At 44.1% G+C, this 23,232-nt stretch overlaps 1 protein-coding gene across 5 annotated transcripts in view; it reads right to left on the bottom strand.

Moving 5' to 3' along the window:
• PLEKHH1 (pleckstrin homology, MyTH4 and FERM domain containing H1) overlaps nt 1-23,232 on the bottom strand; it is an 88,521-nt gene that overhangs the window by 21,298 nt on the left and 43,991 nt on the right. For 4 of the 5 annotated variants that reach the window (XM_045014326.1, XM_045014328.1, XM_045014329.1 and 1 more), the window contains exons 8-22: nt 22,471-22,549; nt 21,138-21,229; nt 19,679-19,829; nt 18,508-18,647; nt 17,099-17,209; nt 13,368-13,454; nt 12,168-12,329; nt 10,394-10,474; nt 9,102-9,281; nt 8,245-8,353; nt 6,987-7,099; nt 5,246-5,422; nt 4,145-4,242; nt 2,022-2,199; nt 1,720-1,875 (exon numbers count right to left, since the gene is read on the bottom strand). In XM_045014326.1, the coding sequence (XP_044870261.1) occupies nt 1,720-1,875; nt 2,022-2,199; nt 4,145-4,242; nt 5,246-5,422; nt 6,987-7,099; nt 8,245-8,353; nt 9,102-9,281; nt 10,394-10,474; nt 12,168-12,329; nt 13,368-13,454; nt 17,099-17,209; nt 18,508-18,647; nt 19,679-19,829; nt 21,138-21,229; nt 22,471-22,549 (1,914 nt within the window). The remainder of the gene's footprint in view (nt 1-1,719; nt 1,876-2,021; nt 2,200-4,144; nt 4,243-5,245; nt 5,423-6,986; nt 7,100-8,244; nt 8,354-9,101; nt 9,282-10,393; nt 10,475-12,167; nt 12,330-13,367; nt 13,455-17,098; nt 17,210-18,507; nt 18,648-19,678; nt 19,830-21,137; nt 21,230-22,470; nt 22,550-23,232) is intronic. The other variant, XM_045014327.1, reaches the window with a different exon arrangement.

Here is a 23,232-nt window from a genome sequence, read left to right as displayed (position 1 = left end):
CTTAACATAGCAATAAAGGACAAGTGACGAGCATAAGAGGCTACTTGGGTTAACTGACCAAACATCCCAACTCCTTGAGTTACGGTTTGAGGACCCCTTGGATAATACCCAAACCAGCTGAGCTAGTGCCCTTGGTTGTCTAGGACCCCACTGGGCACTCTAACATTCCATCTTCCTAAATCATTTTCTATCACCAACAAAGTTCATGATCATATGAGCTGTATCAGGCTGAAAAAGAGAATCACTTGTTCGGAGTTCACTGTGGCATTTCTTCAGAAAGTCACTGAAGCATTTTCTTCCTACTCTGTAAAGTACTTTTAACCCTCTGATGCTCTCTAACTTTGCCACAGAAACAAATTCCATGCAGCTGGGATGCGAGTCCTCTTCAAAGCTGCCATTGCTAATGTTGCTCCATCAATCTCTAGGTGGCATAAGTTGTATCTTAGATGCAAGTGCAACCCTTATGCTAACAGGGAGGATGGGCTCTCCAAAGTCACTGACAAAATTTGGTCTCTGCAAGGCATAGCCATTGTTCCACTCAGTTAACCAGCCAGCCATCAAACTTGAGTGTGGGTGATATCTACATACAGAAACTCTGGATGTCAGGTCTCTTCTTGCACTGAGTGAAACTTCTCATGTTGTCTTAAATGCTTATATTCTCCTACATGGGCTTACTCCTGAGAGAATTCTGTGCCACTGTGCGCACACATAATTATTGAACTGTGCATATTTTTAATTTTTTATGAGGAAAAAAGCTTCTGCTGGGAAGCTGCTGCAGTTCTGCCTTTTTCCCACCAGAGGATGCTGCGTGATAGAACAGAGCAGCTGCTCCTGGCCATCTAGGAAAGAGAAAGAGCCTGCCTTCTTCATAGCACCTGTCGGGCCAGGTCAGGAGACAGGGGCTATGGGGAGACAGACAGCATGGGGGAGTTGGGGGGTCATAAGAGCTAGTAGGGGAGGACAGACTGGGCAGGGACTGAATGGGAGTTGAGGGTGGCTGACTTGGGCAGAAACACATGGGGACAAGGGGAGGGGGTGCAGGGACACATGGGGACAGGAGCAGATGTGCCTGACTGAATGGAAGAGGCTAGAAGTCAGCCAGGGTCTGCATGAGGGAAGCTCACTAACAAACAATCTCACCCCACCCCTACAAAAAACCCATTCCATACTTTTCCCACCCATTAGTAAGGAATCTATTTGTCAAAAAATATTTCTTGAATTTTTTTGTTATCTGTACTGTTACAGATATACTTGCTGACAGGAATTTTGAAAAAAATGACCAAAAATAATTGAAACTGGTGTGCTTATAGTCTGTTATTTTGACAAATAAAATATGCAGAATTTTGCAGAATTTGAAAATATTGTGTGCAGAATTTTTAATTTTTTGGTGCAGAATTCCCCTAGGAGTAACTGGCTGCACTGTTGTCAATGGAAAGTTAGGGCATATTCAGTAACATTGCAGGAAGTATCTGGTACCTTCGTCAAGAGATGGTATGTGTGTATTTCTCAATTTGGTCACTGAATTTGAACTAGATGTACCTGGCATCCCAAAACACAACAGGAACTTGTCTTGACTAGCATCTAAAAGTGTAATGTTAGATCGTGCTAGCTAGCTCCAGTCAAGACAAGGCAAGTTCTACTTCTGCTAAGAAAGTCAAGGCTCCTCACTAGGCTTTAATTCTTGCTTTGTCTTGATTAGACTAGTGAGGAGGGAATTACCTTTACATTGCCCTGCAGGCAGTGCTCCAGATCCCTGCCAGAAGGATCATCTGTGAAGAGGGAAAACCCAGTGTGGGATGGTTTCCTCATTCCTGTCTCCTGGTTCAGCCGCTGGAGGAACTCATCCACTGTTGAGGAACCATCAAAACCCACAACCTGAAATGGAACAGGAAATTAAAATAATTAAATAAGTCTATCTTGGGGGGACAGAACTAGCCACAAGTGATGAAAGAATGTAAACACTAGCAAGACCCCAGTGCAGGACTCATTTACCTGAGAGGTACCTGGCACCCATGTCTTACCTGGTAGGTTCCATTCATGAAGTGCACTGGAATGCTGAAGGGGAGTGAATGGTGGAAGGGATTCCGTAACAAAATGGACACAATCTCCATTCGTGAAGGCTTGGCTTCCCGCTCTCCAGTGTGCAACGTGCGCTCCACAGACCTCTGACAGTAGATTGCATACTTGCCTATTTCACTCCTAATCCCAGGGTGAGAGAGTGACAACACAAACATATGCTTTGGATACACTTATTGTGCCCATTACCATTTTCTCTCCCCAGTGACTCTCTCCCCTGGCATCTTGCTCAAGTGAAAATGTGTGTATTTGCAAGTGTCCTTATTCACTCTACAGAGTTGGAGATTAGATTTGATTCAGATAAACACACATGAGTTAGGATTGAGATCCAAACCTCTTTGGTCTGCAAAACAAGGCTAGATGCTAGGTTCTTTTGTAAGATTTATAGAATTTTCTGCTTCCACCTATTGAGATCCGGGAATGGGTGGCCACAAGTCCGCCCATGTCTAAAGGTCCCTCTCCTGGTCGAAGGGCAGGAATGGCTGAACCTGGGACTCAAATAATTCCAGGGGACAACTGCAAAAAAAACAGGGCCATTATCAAGGAACCGGAGGGCGACACCGAGCAGAGAACCCTGGACAACACCCACTGTTCCTCAAAGGTGTCTAGGGAACCAGCAGACACTGCCCAGAGGAACTCTGCCCAGATATATGATTGAAGGGAGGAACGGAAGTAGGTCCCAGAGTCGCAGAGCACCTCCCCATCCAGCATCCTCCTCCTGGTTTTATAAATGGCCACTTTAGCCAATTCCAGGAGGAGTTTGATGAGGAAGTCCCGCGACTTCGTGGGGCCATGGACAGGGTGTGCATAAATCAGGAAGCACGGGGAAAAGTTCAACCAGAACCTTAGGAGAAGGGGCTGCGACCTAGTGCACTCTAAATAGACATGCTCCAAAGTCTCCCTCACACCGCAAAAAGGGCAAGTGTTGGGGATAGGGGTGAACCATGCCAAGTACAAGCCCGTGGTCATAGCTTCATGAAGGAGCCGCCAGCTGATATCCCCGGCAGGCTGTGGAACCAAGGTGGAACACGGGCTGGCCTACTGAGGTTCTTCACCCTCCACAGAAGGCAAAAGGTCCCACCACTTAGTATTGGAGCAGGACAGTAGGGTGAATTTTCTGCTTCCATCTGAGCTGGCGATACTGTGAGAATGCCCCTTTCCCTTTTTGGAATTTTGGCATTTCCAATTCTGGCTGGAACCAGCAAGTGCAGAGGCACCAGCAAAGAAAATGAAAAACATCGGCTAGAAAGATTATACAGACTATTTCAAATTCCAGGACAGTGTTGATTTGAGTTTTTGACAAAGGTTGTATCTAAGCCTGTGTTTGAAATGACATAGCTGTTTACCCACATTTAGTCTTCATATAGCAATAAACCACAACAGGGTGTGCATTACCTGGCCACTGATGCATGCCCCAAGAGTATGAGGAGACTCAAGGCTGAAGTCCAAGCTCCTTAAACTACCCAAGAAATCTATTAACATACAACTAATGTACACCCTAGAATGGCTTACTGCTGTTAAAGAAGCTCTCATTGGTTGTTTTTTTGTTGGTGTGTTTGTGGCGGGGAATGCGGGGGAGATTAGAGTATTATGCAACATAACCTTCCACTTTGAAACATAATTCCTACTAAAAGGATGAAAGGGTAGGGAGAAGGTGGTGGGAGATCTTGTTTAGTTTTAAATAACTTTTCTTATCTCTTTGGAATTCAGTTTGGGTTTGTTAACCCAGGGACTCTTAACTTTTTTTTTTTTTATTTCCCTCCCTGCCCTCTTTTCCTGTCCCCCCAGAAGCCCTGCTGACCTTTCAGCAGCATTTATATTCACTGTCATATATACAGCCATATGGACTAGGAAACATTCCCACTGAAAAGTGGGTCAAAAGTGGCTGAAAGATGGCTTCTGAGCAAGGACAGCCTGGCACCTTGGGGAAGGCTTCTTATGTCATCTCCATCTCCAACTCGCCTTTGCATGGGTCATAAATTAGCCTTACTGTGCTACAATCCTGTAGTTGATGCAGCAGGGATTTGGAGGCAACATAGCCAGTGAAAGAAGATGGCATACTATTTACCTGGAGTCTGCATGCCGCTGCAGGTGTTGTTTGATATACCAGAGGAAGTGGTGCTGAGGAAGAAAGAGAGGAGCACACAAAGCCAGGAGCTGCCAGCACTGGGAAGAGAAATGGGCAAATAAGGTGCAATCACTCCTGCTCTGCTCTTGTTGCCAGTTCCCCTTGTGCAAGACACTCGGGCCAAGAATTTGAAGAGTGACTAGTGATTTTTGGGGGCTTCCATTTTTTGGGTGTGCAACTTGAGATGCTTTAAAGGGGCCTGATTTTCAGAGGCAGGTGCTCAGCATTTTCTGAACATCAGGCCTCTTTGACATCTCAAATTGGGCACCCAAAAATTGGGGCACCACAAATCAGTCGTCACTTTTCAAAATCTTGGCCACTGTAACTAGAGCTGTGTGAATAGTTCCCAACTACTTATTCAGTGAATGTTGCTTTTTTATTGTCTGCAAACAGATCACAATTCTCTCAGAATTATTCATTATTTCAAATTATTCATAAATTTCTCCTGCTGGTCATTCTTGCTCTCTACACGATTTGAACTGGGAATATTACAATCAAGAATACAATGGACACTTTGGCTCAGATCCACAAAAATATTTAGGATCCCAACTTCTACTGAAATCAATGGAAGTTAGGGACATAAAGACCTATGTGGATCTGGGTCTTTGAACTGTAACGTATGCAGGCAACTAACTTAATAAGCACATCACAAAATTCAAAATGCACATTCAAGTGTATTAATCACGCTTTTCATCCTGTTGCTAATCATATCACAATCAGAGATGGAACCAATACCATGTGACTTAGGTAACTATTCAATGCAACACAAACTGCATTTTGCAACTGAACAGTATTTGGAATTTGCTTTTGGTGAATAGTTGAGCATTCAACCTAAACATGCTTTTGCAAGTAAATTGCACTACTCAATACTTTTTTTTTTCCTTTGCGCATCACACTTCATATTATTTTTGCCCCCACAAACCTTGAAGTGTTTAAGGTGACTAGTCTTTTATGGGGACTAGACTTATTGCTAATTATTCAAAATATGGATTTAAAAAAAAAAAAAAGCTTGCCGCCTGGAAGTGACCGAGAGAAGCTCACCTGAATGACTGAGTGGTTCTGGGGCTGCCGGCAGCTAGTCTGTTTAACCAGTTGGCAGTAGATTTCATTCTGTAGCTCAGTATGTGTCAGACAGACTTGCAACGCTGTCTGGGCAAGTGACACATGGTAATCAATAGATGGAGCCTCCACAGGGACATTGATGAACAGCTGACAGGACTACAAAAGGGGGAAATTAGCATGTGCGGTAATAATAATACTTCACTTTTTCCCCATAGCACCTTCCAGCTCCAGTATGGCTCAGAGGGGAAATGAATTCTCCAAGGTGTCACAGCACATCAGTGGCAGAAACAGGGAGAAAACCCAGATCTCCTGACTTCCAAGACTATGCTCTAACTTCTACTAGACCAAGCTTCTCCCATACAAACTTTCTCCCCTTGCCCTATATGCATCATACGCAGACTGCACCTCAAGTAGCCCATTCTTTGCAGTATGTCGAGAAAGCTACAATTATGCAACATTACACAGCAAGAAAAGCCAGGAACAGAATCCCTGACTTCCAGCCCACTCTTCTAGCCATTAGACTATACTCCCACTCCATCGCTGTTATGACTGGGGTCTAGGTATGATACTAAACACAGGGGAGTTCAGATTACCCCATTATTATAAAAGGCATCTTGGTCACACTAGTAAATCTGCCATTGGGCTTCATAGCTTGGCAAACCAAGGGTGCTACAAATTTAAGGTAAAATACTCAGAGAAGGTGCCTTTATAAATGATAAAATATTGCAACAGTCAACGGTAATGACCCCAAACGCTACAGTGAGATTAGTGTCAGCTACAGTGTTTCAGACTATTCCTGTACAATACTGTAGGTTTCTTTTATAAAGATCTATTATCCCATTTTGTAGAAGGGAAAACAGAGACACAGAGGTTAAGAAACTTTCCCACTCTCACAGAGCGAGTGAGTGATAGAGCCATGATAGAATCCGTTAGTCCCGAGTCATTCCACTGCTCTAACCCCCAAACACAACTTTCTCTGTCATATCTCTCAGGTCATTGAATGCAGTTGTTTTTAAGAACCCGCTCCTCTGCTACCTGCTCCCCTCAGCAAACCTCTATCCCCTAAGCCCATCCTTGCTTCCTAGTCTTAGGGCTTGTCTACACTTAAAACGCTGCAGCTGCGCCACTGTAGTGCTTCAGTGCAGATACTACTTACCCAGATGGGAGGGTTTCTGGTAATTCACTTCCCTGAGAGGGTAGCTAGGTCAACAGGTGAATTCTACTGTTGACCTAGCCCTGTCTACACTGGGGATTAGGCCGGTTTAACTGTGTTGCTCAGGGGTGTGGATGTTTCACACCCCAAAGCGACGTAGTTATACCAACCTAATTTCCTAGTGTAGACCAGGCCTTAATGTTGGCATTAATGTTTTCAGGGCCCAAAGCAGAGGCAGAGGGGTGAGTATCAGGTGATGAGTTGCCTGTCCCAGGTACCCTGGCTGGAAGGCACTAGGGAATCTGACAATAAGTTGTTTCCTCTCTCTCCAGTGCTGCTATTGGAGAAGAAGATAGACAAGTCCTGCAATTCAGAAGCTAGCCCAAGGGTTCTTTGCATAGACAGGTAGACAGACTAGCCCCTTGTATTACAACTGACACATTAGCCCCATCTGTGCCAACAGTAGGGGCAAACAGAGTCGCAGTAAATGTCTTGCACAGAGCTTACCCCTCCCCTAAAATAATTGAGTAGAACATCTAAAATCTTGTATAATGGTTCTCTAAATACCTTGAAGAGCTTGAGGGCTTCTGTCTGCAGCGCCTCTGATGGCAGAGTAGTGAGTGAGGTGTGCAGTCCATCCTTACTGTAGCACAGCATGGGGTGTTTCCACAAAGGAGATTCTGAGTGGCAGATGAGGTAAAAACATACAACCTCAGAAACGTAGCAGTGTAAGTTTGGTACAAGGTGAGAAGGAATCTCCCAGCAAAATCTCCCATGGCAGAGCCCCTTCCGATCCCTACAGAAAAAGAACCTGGCCCAACTAGCAAGCAATTAGGGCAAGCAGCACTACATTGGGCCACGTTAATCCTTAGTGTCACTCTATTGACTCCAGTGAAGCCATGACACTAACAGTGGCCAAGTAGCTATGAATGCCAGCAAGTAATGCCAGATGGCTGCAGAGAGCAGCCCTGCAATTTGCCACCAAGCCGTCTGAGAGCTTCACACTGGCTGGACTGTGGTGGGAAGCAGCTCAATTTGTTGATGCACATGAGAGACTGATTCTGTGAAACAGACACATGCTATTGGGATCTTCATCAGTAGAAGCTATTATGGCACATTGATCAAAGCTCAGAGACAGCTGTATGTCTGTATGTGCGTATTCAGGGGTGTGAGAGTGTATGTGTGCATGTATGCATGCATGTTGGCACAAGTATGCATGGTATGTATACCTCAGAATGTGTGCAGGCAGTATGTGTGAACGTGTCTACATGGGAACGAGTGAGTAAATAGGTGTGTATGTATGTGTGAGACAGTATATGCATGTGTGTGGGAGTGAATGTATGTGGCTGCGAGTGTGTATCCAGGGATATGTCAGTGTGTATGCATACATACATGGGGAGCTGCGTGTGTGTGTGTTTGAGAAACAGTATATGTGCATGCAACCATGATACATGGGTAAGTGAAACTCAAGGCAAACCATGCCAGGGAGTCAGAGATTCAGACTTTTGTCTCTTAAGTTCTTATTTATTAAGAACATCCCAGATTTGGATCAACTTTCTGTGCTCAATATTTACTAGAGTTTGATCTGCAATGTAAGAGGAGCTGCAGATGCTTTGATAAATTAATTGACAGACTATGTTTACTGTAGTGCCTGAGTCCTTTGCTGAAGTGCTACTGTATAATTAGAGGTGAAAGGCACCCTATCCCATTACTGATCTATCGAGCCATTCCCTCTTCTCTTCTGTGGCTGGATTCAAACCAGTGACAAAGATAACCATTCCTCACCCTTTCCCACCATAGAAAGACATTTTGGGTTTCTACTTACGTGGGTCTCCCTCTGCATCCAGTAATTTTCCAATTAGCTGTTCATATGCTGTGCCCACCTTGGCACGGCTGCTGCCAGCTGCTACTGTCAGATGGTACAGCCATGTATCCTGGGGATAAAGGAGAGAACAGCATGAAAAGAACAGGTGATGCTGGAAACCCAGTGACATTTCACTGTCATCTTTATAGATGACCAGCCATCAAGCTAAGGGTCACCATTAAAGGTAAATATATTTCTCTCTCTCACACATACACCCTCTTACTCACTCTTCATGCATTTAACTTTTGACTCACCCAGGTTCCAGTTTGACCAAAGGCCAGCAATGGCTTGCAGGCGGGCTAACTAGGTGCTTTGAGGCTATCACTGTTCATCAAGTCATAAGGGGTGGAGTAAGTCAGGTTTGGATGGGGCCTCTGAATTTGGAACAGCTGAGCACCATGCTCCAAGGATCCCCCACCCATTGTCTAGGAGTAGTAGTGCACAGTGCATGTATATGTGTCTCACTGCTGTGTGAGCTGTGCCTGATACAAGACAGAGTCCTGCAGGGTTGTGGGTGGAGAGGGACTGAGAAGGTAAGTCTTTCTACGGTGATGATTTTTGGTGGGGTTTGGAAATCTTGGTATCCTGAGCCCTCAGCTGCAGAGAGGGCAGCAAAAATGAAAAATAAATAGAAGGGAAAAGAAAATCATTAAACCAGATTTAAAATCTCAACCCGCCTGTTGGGGTTGAGTTTGGGGGAACTTTTGGGTTGGTTCTTATCTTATCCAAACTGGTTTAACCATCTGTATTTTCCACTCACTGGTGACAAGTTATACCAGCATCACATATCTCTGCTCTCCAAGGACATCAACTCATACCTTCTCGTGTTTGGTACCAATGAGTAAGTAGGTGGGACTCTGATCCTGTGGGTGAATCACCAGGGTGTAATGGGATGAGAGGAGACCCCCTGCAGTGGCTTCATAATCTTCATCCGAGTCACAGGAACGGTCCACCTCCTCCACCTTTGACTTGCGTATGTGCAAATGCCCCAGAGGACACTGGGAAAAGGAAATGAACTAAGATAAGTATCCTGTCTTTGTGGAGAGAAGATGGAGAAAAAGAAGAAACTGAAACCAGGAAACCCTGGTCAGATTGCTGGGAGTGCTAGAAAATGCAAGAACTAAACTATAATTCTATGTTCAAATGGTATAAAAGTAATAGCATCATTTTGCATTTCTGTAGCACTTCTCCTCCTTCATAAGCCTAAAGTACTTTACAAATTATGGCCCCAATCCTTCTCCCATTATTATTATTGTCTTGTACTAGCACTAGATTCCCAGTCAGGAATTAGGGCTTTTATCTCTGGGTGACTGGACCCTTTAAGGAGCAGGATCCAGTGCACATGGGACTCATCGGCTGCCTCCTAATTGGCTTTACGTGAAGACACCTGGGCTGTAGGGAAAGGGCAGCACAGGTGAGAACTGTGTGATAGCAGGGTGAGATTCAGAGAAGGGCAGGTGAGTGCTGCCTGAGGAGAAAAAGAGAGCCCCCAGGAGAAGCAGAGGAGAGCTGTACAGAGACCCCGTGGGAAGAGCAAAAGGTGAAAAATGTTGTTGATGAGGTTTGGGCAGAGGTGGGCGGAGCCCCTGCTGAGTTACAAGAGAACTTGTACAGAGGCCTTAGGAACAAGTGGAAGAACCAGCCTGATTAAGGGACGCTGAGCCTGAAACATGAGAGTGGATGCTGGAGGGTGAGTCCCAGGGGCAGGACTCACATGGGTAGGGAGGCCTGAGTGAGTGGAATGCTCCAGGAAGCTCTCTTGCAGCAAGGCTTAGAGGAGGGCTGTGGGAAGCTGAGCCCAGAACAAGGGCTTGACATTCCCTGAGCAGGGGTAGGACTTGCAGGCACAAAGGCAAAGGAAGTGAGAGAGAGACAAGAGGAGTGATCTGGGAGACAGCAGGAACATACTTCGTTAGTTATGTCTCTTTGGTATTTTTAAAGACTATTAATGTATTTGTATTTCTAGTAGGAGGTGTAGACATTTTTGCAGAGTGGGAGTTACTAGTTGGGGCTGAAGTGAGGGAGAGGATGGGATTGTTGGAGTAAGAAAGGAGAGTAGGTAAAGGAAGATAGAAACTACATGAGACATAGCAGGAGGAACACAAAGTACCTTGTCCTCATTATTTCGATAGTAGTAAAAGGTTTTCCCAATCAGTGCGCACCAAACCAACTTAGAGTGACCATGTTTCACCTACAGAACGACAAAGGAATGAAAGATTTTAACCTAGGGACTGGATCCTACTGCATTGCCAGCAGTAGTTTTGGGGATTTTTTCTTTCCATCTGAATCTCTTGTTGGAAGGTTCTCTATACTGGTTATTCTGAGCTAGTGTAAACTATCTTTCATTTGTGATCCCTGCAAAGATGCAGGGAAACATTTTCAAAAGCACCTAAGCCAGTTAGATGCTTTTGAAAATGGAATGTAGGTGCCTGAGTAATTGAGGTTATGTCTAGACTGCACAGAAAAATGTGTGGCGCTGAGTCTGAGCCCAGGTCAAATGACTTGGGCTTGGGCTGCAGGGCTAAAAATATCAGGGTAGATGTACTGCTCAAGCTGGAGCCTGGGCTCTGAAACCCAGAGAGGTGGGAGGGTCTGCTATTTTTAGCTCTGCGGCCTAAGCCCCAGTCAACTGACCCGGGCTCCAAAACTCAGTGCCGTGGGTTTTTCTTTGCAGTGTACACATACCCTGAGATCCTTTTGAAAATTTTACCTGTTATTGTGTTTTGAAATGCAATATACAAAATACATGAATAAAAATGTTTAAATAATGAAAAATATTCAACATACCAAAGCAGACCAATGGACTATCTACTCTAGTGACCTTTTCCCTGTTACACAGGAACAGACCAATGGCCCATGTAGTCTGGTGACCTATCTCCTATGGTTCTCAACCAGGGGTACATGTACTCCCAGGGGTACGCAGAGGTCTTCCAGAGGGTACATCAACTCATCTTGATATTTGCCTAGTTTTACAACAGGCTAAATAAAAAGCACTAGCAAAGTCAGTACAAACTAAAAGTTCATGCAGACAATGACTTGTTTATTCTGCTCTATATATACACTGAAATGTTAGTAAAATATTAATATTATATGGTAAAAATGAGAAAGTAAACAAGTTTTCAGTAATAATGTGCTGTGAACTTCTGTATTTTTATATCTGATTTTGTAAGCAAGTAGTTTTTAAGTGAGATGAAACCTGGGGGTACGCAAGACAAATCAGACTTCTGAAAGGGGTACAGTAGTCTGGAAAGGTTGAGAGCCACTGCCCTGAGCAAACTACAGACCAGCCAGACTTCAGTCTTCACTTGGACATTGGCCAGTGCAGCATGGAGGAGCCCCATAATGCATCTTATGCAACACTGTTCTATGGGGAGAATAACAAATTCTTTCCTGACTCCAAGTAGTGATCATTTTTTGTCCTGAAGAATGAGAATCCATAGTGCCTGGAAGTGTATCCTGACTAACATAACTGCTGATGCTATTCTTATATGAATAAGTGTCCAATCCATTTGAAACCTTCCTAGATAATTTTCTTGATAATTTTCAGCAGCAAGTTCCATTCGTTAATTACATGTGACATTATAAAAGCATTTACTTTAATTGCTGTAAAATATTTTGCATTGTTCTTGCACTGTACTATTGGAGAGGGTCAATGTGTCCTGACAGGGTGCTCTATTCCATTCTTCAATGTATATAATTATCATATCCTCTTTCCCTGATCCTTTGAACTTCAGGAATCCACCTCTGCCTCTCTGTAACCCCCAAGTTTCCAGGGAGAATTAAAACACACACTTCTTGCAGGCCCTCGGTATATAAACCCAGAGGGCTGTTGTCTGTGAGGCCATTGGGTGTAGAGGGAGACTGACTGGGGTAGAGCCACCTACCTTGGTGAGCCAGCCTTTCACAGTGGGTTTGGCATCATTCTGAGGGACAGCAGCAGAGCTGGTCACCTGCACCTTGAGAACGCTCTGCAGAACACGGATCCATTCTTCCAGGATGTTGGGAGAGTCTGCTGTCAGGAAGTAGGTCCTCTTTTCAGTGATGAGCTGGAGGGAAAGGAGGCAGGGAAATGTCACAGTCTGATCACATGTGATTTCTCCTTCAGATGTTGAGTTGTATGGTCATATGGTATTTTTATAAGAGTAGTTAACCCCTATGTCCTTGGCCAAATTCAAACTCAAATAGTTACATGCTACATCTGTAAATTCCCCCAATATTTTTGCTGGATACTAGATTCTTCTTCATTTCCTCTCTTGTTCTGCAGTGTTGCTGAGATCTATTAAGTAGCTGCTATATGTCACTATAGAGGTGGTTGCATTTTAGTGGTGGGTGAAGTACTGTCTATTTCTTTATTTATAAATCCATATTTATAGCCAATTTTTGCCCTCTGCCCTCAATAGCTTCCAAAGTGCTTTGGAGTCCTTTGAGAGGAAAGCTGTTCCATGAATACAAGATATTACCATTAACTCTCAGTTAACTTCAGTGCGAGAAGGGCAGAAGGGAGCTCACTCTATGCCAGTCCCACTCAGAATGCAAGGGAGGCTTTAATATCTCATCTCCTTTACAAAGAAGTCCCCTGGCATTGATGCCTTGCCCTAGGACAAGTAGAGCTAGTGATGGGCCAATTTCAAATGTTTTGGAGACTCAGTTTTGAGATGTACCCAAAATTGTAGATGTTTCTCCAAAGCTTATGAGAATGGTCTCACCAAGAAGATTCCTGGTATCACTGCTTTTGGTTGGGCCAGAAGCAGCACAATGACAGTCTCTCTCACAAAGGCTCAACCTTTCTTAAGAAGGTGCTGGCTGCACAGAGGGAAATGCAGATGGGAAAAAGTTATCTGAACTTCTTTAAACATCAGAAAGCTGGGTTTGAGCTTTAGGTTGCATTTTGGACCTTTGCTCATTTTTATACAAAACTGACTGCCTCCCCAAGCTGAAACACAAGGCAAATAAAAGCCAGGAAAGTCAATACACATCTGTCATGACCAAGTACACCATCCAGACTGAAGTAACTCCTCTCCCACTCAGCTCTGTTTACATCCTTGAGCATGTGGTTATGTGCAAGGTCAAAAGGCAATTCTCACCTGAAATGTCTGGGACCCTTCACCCCGAATGATCTGGCAAGAAGAATTCAACTCAACCTGCCCCTGAGGCTTGCGGATAACATCGCTCTGTGGAGAAAAAGGCAACATTCTCAAAAGGATCAGCACTAGCTTCACCCACCAGCTAGAAGTATGGAGTACGAGATATCAAACCTGGATGCACCTTAGGCAACATGTGGCTGCCACCCTAGGGACAGACTGAGAGGGGCCTCCTCCACCAGGCTAATGAGAACTTAGCTTCCAGGGACAGAAGTACAGCACGCCCATGCCCACAGGCACCACCAATATGAGATATCCCCACACGATGCTAATCAGGAATGTGCAGAAGATGCAGGAAGAGCAGGATGCTTTTTATTTAAAACTATTTCTCTGTTTAGGAAGTTTTAACAGATTTTAGAAATCTCTAAATTTCAGATACAATACAACAATCATTACAACAGTGAACTTTTGTTTAGAGAAACATTATACGGTAATAGCAATCAGATCTCTCTTTTTAACAGGGTGTTAACATGTTACAGAGTGAGCATCTTCACACTATCCATGACATGTTCTTTTAGTGTTTTGTTTTGGCTTTTAAAAACATTTTTTTTGAGTGAAATCTCTGATTACATGCATTTAACAGACCAGGTAAGTCTATCAGATGTTAATATTCAAAAAAAATTGGAAAGGTGTGCTTTTTTTTTTTTGTTTGGTTTGGCAGGTGAATGTACTTTGTCTGAATATTGAATAAATGACTGTCTGTTTTGCTGGGTACATAATTGGTGCATTAAATTTTCCATAACAACTCCCATATTTTTTTTTGAACAATTCCACCAGAGTTGAACTATTTTTCTTCCCCAGTGAGCAGCTATCAGTAGCAGAGCAGCTACTAGCTGATGAGAGACTAATTCTTAATTTCCTTTTGTGTGATCGTTTCCACTAGGAAGCCCGCAGGAGGATTACCAAAAGTGAATCAATGAGTGGTCTGCAGGGCTGGCCTTTATGCCATCTTTAGGATTTCTTATACTGTGCACTTTCAAGGGTACATTCTTACACAGGCATGGAAATCCATGCAAGACTAACAAATTACTTGCCCTTTGGCTGACTGGTGTACAAGTGCATACTTTAGTAGCAATATTGATAGGCACCAGTTAACCTTGACTGGCTGGTGCTTCTTAGTCATAAAACTGGATAATTTCCTTTTCCTTTTTTTACCTTTAAAGCAGATATTATTTGAGCCAAATGGGTATCCTTCAGAAAATGGAAACCCAGCCCAAGTTAAGTCTATAGAAAAGAAAATGAAATAATGGTAGGTAAAATATAAGATAGAAATTAGGAGTGCAAAGTGGGAATTGAAGAGTAAATAGCCAAAAACATAGAAACAAATAATGACTTTTTTAAATAGAAGTAGAAAGCCTGTGAGGGAACTGTTGAACCTGATAGACTACCAGAGAGTAAACAGAAAATTTAAGGAGAATAAGGACATTGCAGAGAAGCAAAGTAATTTCCTTTCTGCAGAGGACATTCCTCAGACCTACTCTTTTGATGTGTTTAAGATGAGGTGCTGGAATAACGTGATAAATTTAAGAACAAGTCGTTCGGTGCAGATGGGATTGATTCAAGAGTTCTGAAGAAATTTAAGAATCAACTGGGTGAGCTGCTAATAAAGTTATGCAATCTCTCATCAAAATAAGTTCTTTGAGGGAGGACTGGAGGATAGGAAATATTGTATCTATCTTAACAAAGGCACTAGGAATAGGTCTGGGAATTACAAGAGAGTAAGACTTACTTGAGTACCAGAAAAAATGGTTGAAACAGTATTTAAAAAACTGAATTATTAACACTTCGAAAAGTGTGATATGTTAGAGAGTAATTAGCATCGCTGCTGTAAAGGAAGAGAGACCCAATTTTCCTAGCTTTTTTAACAGCTTCACAAAATAGTGGATAAAAGAGAGAACATTTGCTCAATGTGTAGTGGTTGTCAAAAAGAAAAAAAAGATGCATAAGGAAAGGAATAGAAAAGAACACTGAAAGTATTGTAATGCCATTACAGAGTTCAATTGTGTACCCTCACTTGGAATAATTCATTTAGCTCTAGTCACTCTATTGCCAGAAATGTGAGGACAGGTCAGAGATGAGTAACACAAATTATTAGGGGCCTAGGTAGGCTTCTGTGTGAGGAGAAAATAAAAAGACTGCAACTGTTTAGAGAACAGATGTAAATAAGAGAATGAATGATATGGTGATGGTGAATTGGGTGCTCCTGTTTACACTTCTTTGAATAGCTCTTTTTACATTAACTTTTTACACTAACAAATTTAAAATTGAAAAAAGGAAACCTATTTTTTTACCCAATGCATCTGTGGAACTCACTGCCATTAAATAGCAGAGATGTCAAAAGTTTGTAAGATTTTTAAAAGAATGAGGGTTTATGGATAATGAAAACATTTAAAATTACCATAGGTAGGATTAAAAAAAAAAAAAAAAGATTAAAACCCACTCATATTTCAGGTCATAAGCCAGCCACAAACTGATGTGAGTGAGGAAGAAATATCCCCTGTGAGGGGATAACTGTCCACTGTAGAATTTCTCACGCACACACATACACCCCACCCTGTGACACATCTCATGTTGGCCACTTTTGTAGCTAGGATACTGGACTAGAAGGTCCTGTTAGCTGATTTGGCAATGCCTACATTCCAAGGAAATCATATGAAAGAAAATATTAACGTTACACAGTTAAGCACTTAAAACTCAAGACATATGAAAATTAAACTGGCAACACAATATAGCCCCTTGTGTGTATATACTGTAGTACTCTTTAAATGATCACATACCACTAGGTGGAAAAAAATGGTATGCTATTGTATTATTTGAGAAACAGTATGGGACCATGCAGTTAACACTGAATCATATGTTTGTACATATTGGAAGGGTTAATAGTCTGTGGTCAGTCCTAATTTTCTCACTTCTTCACATCTGAGTGCCTACCTGCATGTCCTTAATGTTGCACTAGCATTTATTTTTGCATTTGCTTTCATATTACAGTAAGATCAATGTGAGGATAAAAACTTTTTTTTTTTTTTTTGCTTTCAGTGGTCTGTGTGTTGCCAGTCAACAAGTTTCAAGCCAGTTCCTAGTGGATACGTTGTTACTTCACAAAAACCACCACTACACACGGCCCCTCTGTCTGAACAGAGAAACTAATGACTGAATGGCGGCTCCCCACATCCTTGGGGTTGTACCCCAGGGTCAGGGGTGAGGCACATTGGCAGGGTAGTGGGGGGCAAGTCTGCACTGCAGCCAGGAGCGGCGCCAGGGTTTTTGGTGCCCTAGGCAGGGGTCCTTCCGCACTCCCAGTCGTTGGCGGCAATTCTGCGGTGGGGGGGGTCCTTTCGCACTCCCGGTCTTCGGGGCACTTCGGCGGCGGGTCCCGGAGCGAGTGAAGGACCCGCCGCAGAATTGCCGCCGAAGACCCGGAGCGCGGAAGGACCCCCCGCCGCTGAATTGCCGCCCCCACAAATCCTGGTGCCCTAGGCAACCGCCTAGGTCGCCTAAATGGAAGCGCCGGCCCTGACTGCAGCTGCCCATGTGGTCTCTGTTATGTGAATAAACAGAAGATTTCAGTTGCCAGGGCTATCCATGTGGCACCTTTCACTGGTTAATGAAACTAACTCAGACTTCAAGCGGCCTTTCCCCTGTGTCTGGCACTGGTGTGTTTGCTTCTTACTCACCGGAGACTTGTAGTACATGATTTGTCCATTTCTCAGAACAAACCAACGTCTCTTCCATGTCTTCACCTGGCTGCCCATTTTCAGCAAATAGCCTGATTTCTCCATGGGCTCCTAGAGGATAAAGGATAGGTGGATTATCCTGAGCCCAACATGAAAGCAACTGAGAAGTGCCCACACCAAGGGCTGCCATCTGCCAGATCTCCAGCATCCCCCATCTTCTCTCCAGCTCAGATTGCCAGATGTCAGGGCCCACATCACTGCATAAATTTTAGAATCTACTACTGCTCATGTATGTGTATGTACTATGGTGGATGTGTGGGGCAGCGAAGAAGATATCGGAAGGCAGGACTGGTTATGCTTTCACAGCTTGCCTGAATCACTGAAAAATATTATTTTCCCATACAACGTGCTAAGCACTCTTCAAACATAAATGAAGTAAGGGTAAGCTCTAGGAAGCAGTAAGCCTCAAGCCTCTTGCATGTATACTCCTTTACTTTCAAGAATAAGGGAGTAAAAAAATGGGTAGAGGGGTGGGTAAATAATGGATTCACATGAGAAATTAATTGATTTTTAAGGCCACTGTGATCATCTAGTGTGACCTCCTGAATAACACAGGCTATCGAGTTTGATTAAGTGGTCCCTACGTGAAGTCTATAATTTGTGGCTGAGGTGAGGAGATGGGAGGTTAAACAAAATACATCTCATGCCACTGAGCTATGTGGTTCACGCTTTGTCTTACCTTGCTGCTAGGCAAGAGTAACGTTGTGGCTGCAAAGGAGCATTCTTGTTGATGCAGCACGCTGTAGCTGTGCTTGCAGAAGCAAGCCCATACCAGCGATGACAAAATAACACTGGGTATTTATGGAACGCTTTTCATTTGGTAATCTCAAATCTCTTTACAGAGATGTGCAATTATCTTTACGCCCATTTTATAGAGGGGGAAACTGAGGCACAGAGCGGTTAAGCAACTTGCTTGATATCACACAATCAATCAATGGCCGAGTTGGCAATAAAACTTGGGTTTTGTGACTCCCGTTCTGTTGCTCTAATCACTAGATCAAAATGCCTCCCATGTTTCCAAATTAAGAACTTTTTGTTTCTATACAAATGGGTGAGGTCACAACCATCACCTAAAGAAGAGTGGGATGTGCAGAAAACTGGTATGGATAATCAAACTTCATGCTGATGGCCCCGGGGTCAGGAAGGACTATATCCCCAGTCCTCAGCACTATACAGTTGGCCAAGTACATTATGGGGGTATCAGGCAGTGGCTGATGCCAGAGACAAGCTGGATCAACAATCTGGTTTGGCATGGCAGATCCTTCATACTGTAGCTTTGCCACTCCCCTTTCAGGGTCAGTGTTGTGTCCATAACCCAGAACTGATGTCCAAGGGGGCATAAAACTTACACTGCAGACTCCACCATCAGTGGAATAGGAAGATGTCCGCTGCAGCTTGTGCTCTGGCTCTGAATAGTCACCATCCAGGGAGTAGGCATCAGGAGGGATGGCATAATCACTCTCTGAGCTCAGTGAGGACATAGAGACACCTGCCAGGAATTAAGGGACAATGGGAATCCTATGTGCTCAGCATCTATGTGAGATCTGTAACTTGCATCCTGAGCCTGCGCTGTCTGAAAAAGCCTCCAGTTCAACCCCAAAGCTACTTGGCTCAAGGTGAGCAAACCAATCAGATATTGTTCCAAATCTTGGACATCCAAACCCCACCCCCCAGGCCTGTGGACCCATTCTTCTGTAAACATGAGAATGGGAAGGAATTCTATAATGTAATGAATTCAGGGCTGCCTAAACACAGGCAATACTCACTAACTAAACCACACATGAGAATTTTAACTAATAAGAGTTCAAGAACCCCTGCTGTCAAACCACAAGCCTCTACCACTTGAACTAAAGGAGAACCCTGATCAGCTGTTACTAATAGTACAGATTCACTTTCTGTTATCCTTCTGCCTCTAGATTCCAGTGGCACACAGACACATTAGTCAATACAGCACAAGAAGAGACTATTTTAAACCACATACAGCATGAGAAGAGAGAATTTTAAACCATATATACGGAATTTAGGTTTATTGTTCGCCACTCGCAATGACAGTGCTGCTTCTTGGAAAGTTAGATTGGATCCAGTTCTCATTCTCGTGTTTTTCACCTTCACTTCTATTGATCAGGATGCAATTTATATGATGTGCCAAAGGCAGGAAAGAATTGTGCACCTTTTTAAGTGCCATTTGGCTTCTGGTGCAGAATTTACCAGCTTGTAACAGAACTAACAGGAGCCAACAAGAAGTTGATTGACATGAGTTGGCACTAGCATGCCTAACAGATGGCCTGGAAAGAAAAAGGTGTTTCTTTTAGCATACAACTAATGTGAAAGCTCATGATTCCAAGGATCTGTGTGTCACAATCATTTGGGTGTAACAATCAAATGGAGAGATCCCCAAACTGGTCCTGGTGTCAGAGTTCCACCGTAGACTAAGAACTATTCTAGAAGACTGGTTTCTACTGAGCAATGGTTGGCAGCCCAAGTCTGCCTGCTCTCCCCAACTTACTGGGTTCAACTTACCTCGTTTCACAGCACGAGGGCTGCCTGGCATGCTGGTCTTTCTGATCTCAGAACCACCATTGGAGGTCCTGAAGCTGGCATGGGAGCTGCAGTCATCATCGGAGCCTGAGGACTCATCTAAGAAAGGAACGTTGCTGATCTGGGTGGCTTTCTGGAAAACAAACCTTCAAGATCAGAATGCGAGGAAGGAGGATCTCCAGTACAGACACATGCTACAGTTCATAAAGAGACAGCACAAACAGAACAGGGCCAGTCTCATTTCTTCAAAGCTACCCAGGGCCTCTCACCCCACTCACCTTCATGCTGAGGTTTTCAACTCTCATTCCTCATTCTCCAGGGACTCTCCAGGCCAATGGTCTCCAATGCAGTGCCCGTGGGTGCCATGGCGCCCGCCGGGGCATCTATATGTGCCCACGTACTGTCCGGCGGACGAGCATCTGCCGAAATGCCACCGAGAAGCAGCGTCATCCAGAGGCATCACCGCCGAAATGCCGCTGATTTTCAGCAGCATTTTGGCGGCGACACCTCTAGATGACGGTGCTTGTCTGTGGCATTTTGGCGGTGACAGCTATTGACGTTGCCGCTTCTCGGCGGCATTTCGGCAGATGCTCATCTGCCGGCCACAGTTCTCAGTGGCTTGTCGTCCAGTGCCCGCCAGACAAAAAAGGTTGGGGACCACTGCTCCAGGCCATGTTCCCCTCCAGGTCCCATATTCCTGAGTCTCCCCAGATTCTGTCTTCCTAGGGCTCCACAAACCCAATCTTTCCCCTTAGGCTCCCAAAATCCATCTGCTATTTCAATGGCTCTCAAACTTTTTAATTGGTGACCCCTTTCACATAGCAAGCCTTTGAGTGCGACCCCCCTTATAAATTAAAAACACTTTTTTATATATTGAACACCATTATAAATGTTGGAGGCAAAGCGGGATTTGAGGTGGAGGTTGACAGCTCGCGACCCCCCCATGTAATAACCTCGTGACCCCCTGAGGGGTCCCAACCCCCAGTTTAAGAACCTCTGTTCTATTTCATTCTCATTCACCCTCCGGCCTCCATCCTCCAAGACCTCACTAGTCTCCACCATACCCATCTTCCTGAAGCTTCCCAAGAACTGCCTGGTCTCAAACATATACCAGGGTTCTGTCCTCCCTGAATGGGGATCTGTAGCTTCAGTGGACTGAACCTTTGTAAATTTCACTTTATGCAAATTTGATGATGTATTCAGGGACTTAGCAAGTTGCCAATATTGCCCTCAGTTTGGCAAAGATAAAATAGTTTTAAATATATCTATTACTACCGTGTGTGTATGTGGCATCTGCTACTCCACTGCAGCCTGTCAGTCAGCAGGGCTCCCGGGCATTCTCAAGCCCTCTTGTCTGCTCAGTGTTGTCCCTTGCTACTCTCAAGGTGGTGGCAATTCTCCCCATTCTTTTCTTAACACAAAAGGTGACGTAATCCCTTACCCCCTTCAGCGTGGTGTAGACTGGAACCGTGACATTTCTGTAGATAAGGCAAGTGAATGGCCCAGAAGCTGAATATGATGGAAAATTCGAAACTAGAAAATTTAGAGAGAGAACAAAGACTGGTGAAAAAACAGCAGGTTTTAATGGAGGGAAGTAGATGTGAAGGCACAATGTAGCAATAGGGAACCTCAACAAGACAAACTAGTGAGAAGGAGGTAGATTTGCAAGATCAAGTCTTCCAGAGGTTGTGGGGGTTACTAATTTTGGAAAGTTCTCGAAGATGACTGCACTTCCTCTTCCACTGTGCCTGTAGGACACCTCACCCACCCTTGCATTCCTCCCAGGGTGATGGCAGCCAGGCACAGTGAACCACATAGTGAGAGGCAGAACCAGGAGATTTTAGCATTCTGGTGGAGAAGTGCATGACCAACCATGACTTAACTGACCTAGGGTGAGACTGTTTGGCCATCTTACTAATAGAGCACACAAGAAAAGTATTCCATTGCTCCCCACTTTGTGGGTCCAGGGCTAGGCTTAGATCTATTCAATCCCTGTAGCTACATAGGGTCAACTTACCGAGGTTCACACACATACTACAGAGATGCCAGCCAGAGCACTATGCCCAAAGAAGTCAGTGCCAGAGGACCATGTCAAATATTTAATTCCCTAACTGCCTTCCCCATCTTCATTTTGGAAGGTTCCATGCCTAGCTTCCTGTGCCATTTTGGTAGGTCACCAAAGGTTGTGGGATCTTAGAAATAGGTGGATGGTGATGGTGGGGTCACCACAGCCTGAGAGCAGATCACAGGCAGGCAACAGCAGGGTATGCAGAGAAGTGTCTTGTCATAAGTGTGGAAGGAGGTAAATCACTCTCCCCCACCCCAAAGTTACTTAACATAGAGGCAAAAAAAACCCAAGGATTGGTCCTTCAGGGTATTTCTGTGCTGCAACTGAGGGCAAGCCCCCCAGCCCAGGTCCACATGGTTCATGCTAGCATGCTAAAAATAGCAGTGTCAACATTGCTTTGACATTGCAGCTCTCACTCCCTCCCCCAGGCTCGAGAGCCCGAACAACATCTACATAGTTATTTTTAGTGCACTAAATCAAACCCTGCTTAGCACAAATATGTGGACCTGGACTGGGAGGCTCGCTCTAAGATGCAGTGTAGGCATACCCATCTAGGCCCAGATATCTTCCTCAACCTGGCTGACAGCCAGGGTGAGATCTGATTTGAAAACAGGCAAGAAAAGGAGAAAACATGAACAGCCAGAGGCTAATGTCTTATAACCTCAGCCTAAGCTCTCTCTCTGGATGGATCTTATCTCGAACTTACTCCGGCTGGGAGAGTCAGTCCCGAGGGCCACCTCCGACAGTCTCATGCCAGACTTGGCTACTGCATAGATCCGACTCTCCTGGAACAACAGCATAGTATAGGGTGATGGTCAGAAAAAGCACCAGAATATAAAAATCAAATTGTAAGTCAACTAAACTATTTCACTTGTTCAGATTTAATGGCCTCACGTTCCTTTCTGTCCTGACTGGCAGCCGTATCCATGAAGGAAAGAATCTCTAAGGAGAAACTGATCCATCCCACTGCATGGTGGTTGGAAGGGAGCCGTAGTGGGGATATCCAGTCCCACCCCCTGAATCACAGCTGAATTGCTGGTAGTGCTACAGAAATCATATCCTCAAGCTGGGACATCTACATTCAATCATCAGTTTAAATAATAATTTAGAAATGCTGGTTTAATTGCTACGAACACTACTTTAAAATATACTAAAAAAAGGTCTAAAGTGAACATCCGTGAAAGATTCCCATTCTTTGCCAAGGGAATGAAGGCAATAGCTGGAATTATTTGAACAAGCCTTGGCCTGAGTTACCATAACATATGGCATTTCCTCTCCAAAGATTTCAAAGAGCGTCACAAATGGCACAAATTCCACGGGAAAAAAATCTGTCACTAATGCAACATAAGATTGAGAAATCAAGCAGTCAAAAGTGGGCAAACACAGAGTTAAGATTGGAAGATAATCCTTAATTCTGCATCCTCATGATTATTCCTTAAAAACACTATTGCTATATAATTAAACATTG

This window comes from Mauremys mutica, chromosome 4 (genome assembly GCF_020497125.1).
Source record: "Mauremys mutica isolate MM-2020 ecotype Southern chromosome 4, ASM2049712v1, whole genome shotgun sequence".
NCBI classification, from domain to species: domain Eukaryota; kingdom Metazoa; phylum Chordata; order Testudines; family Geoemydidae; genus Mauremys; species Mauremys mutica.
Note: the sequence above shows the minus strand (reverse complement) of the source record. Positions and strands in the feature narration are given on the sequence as shown.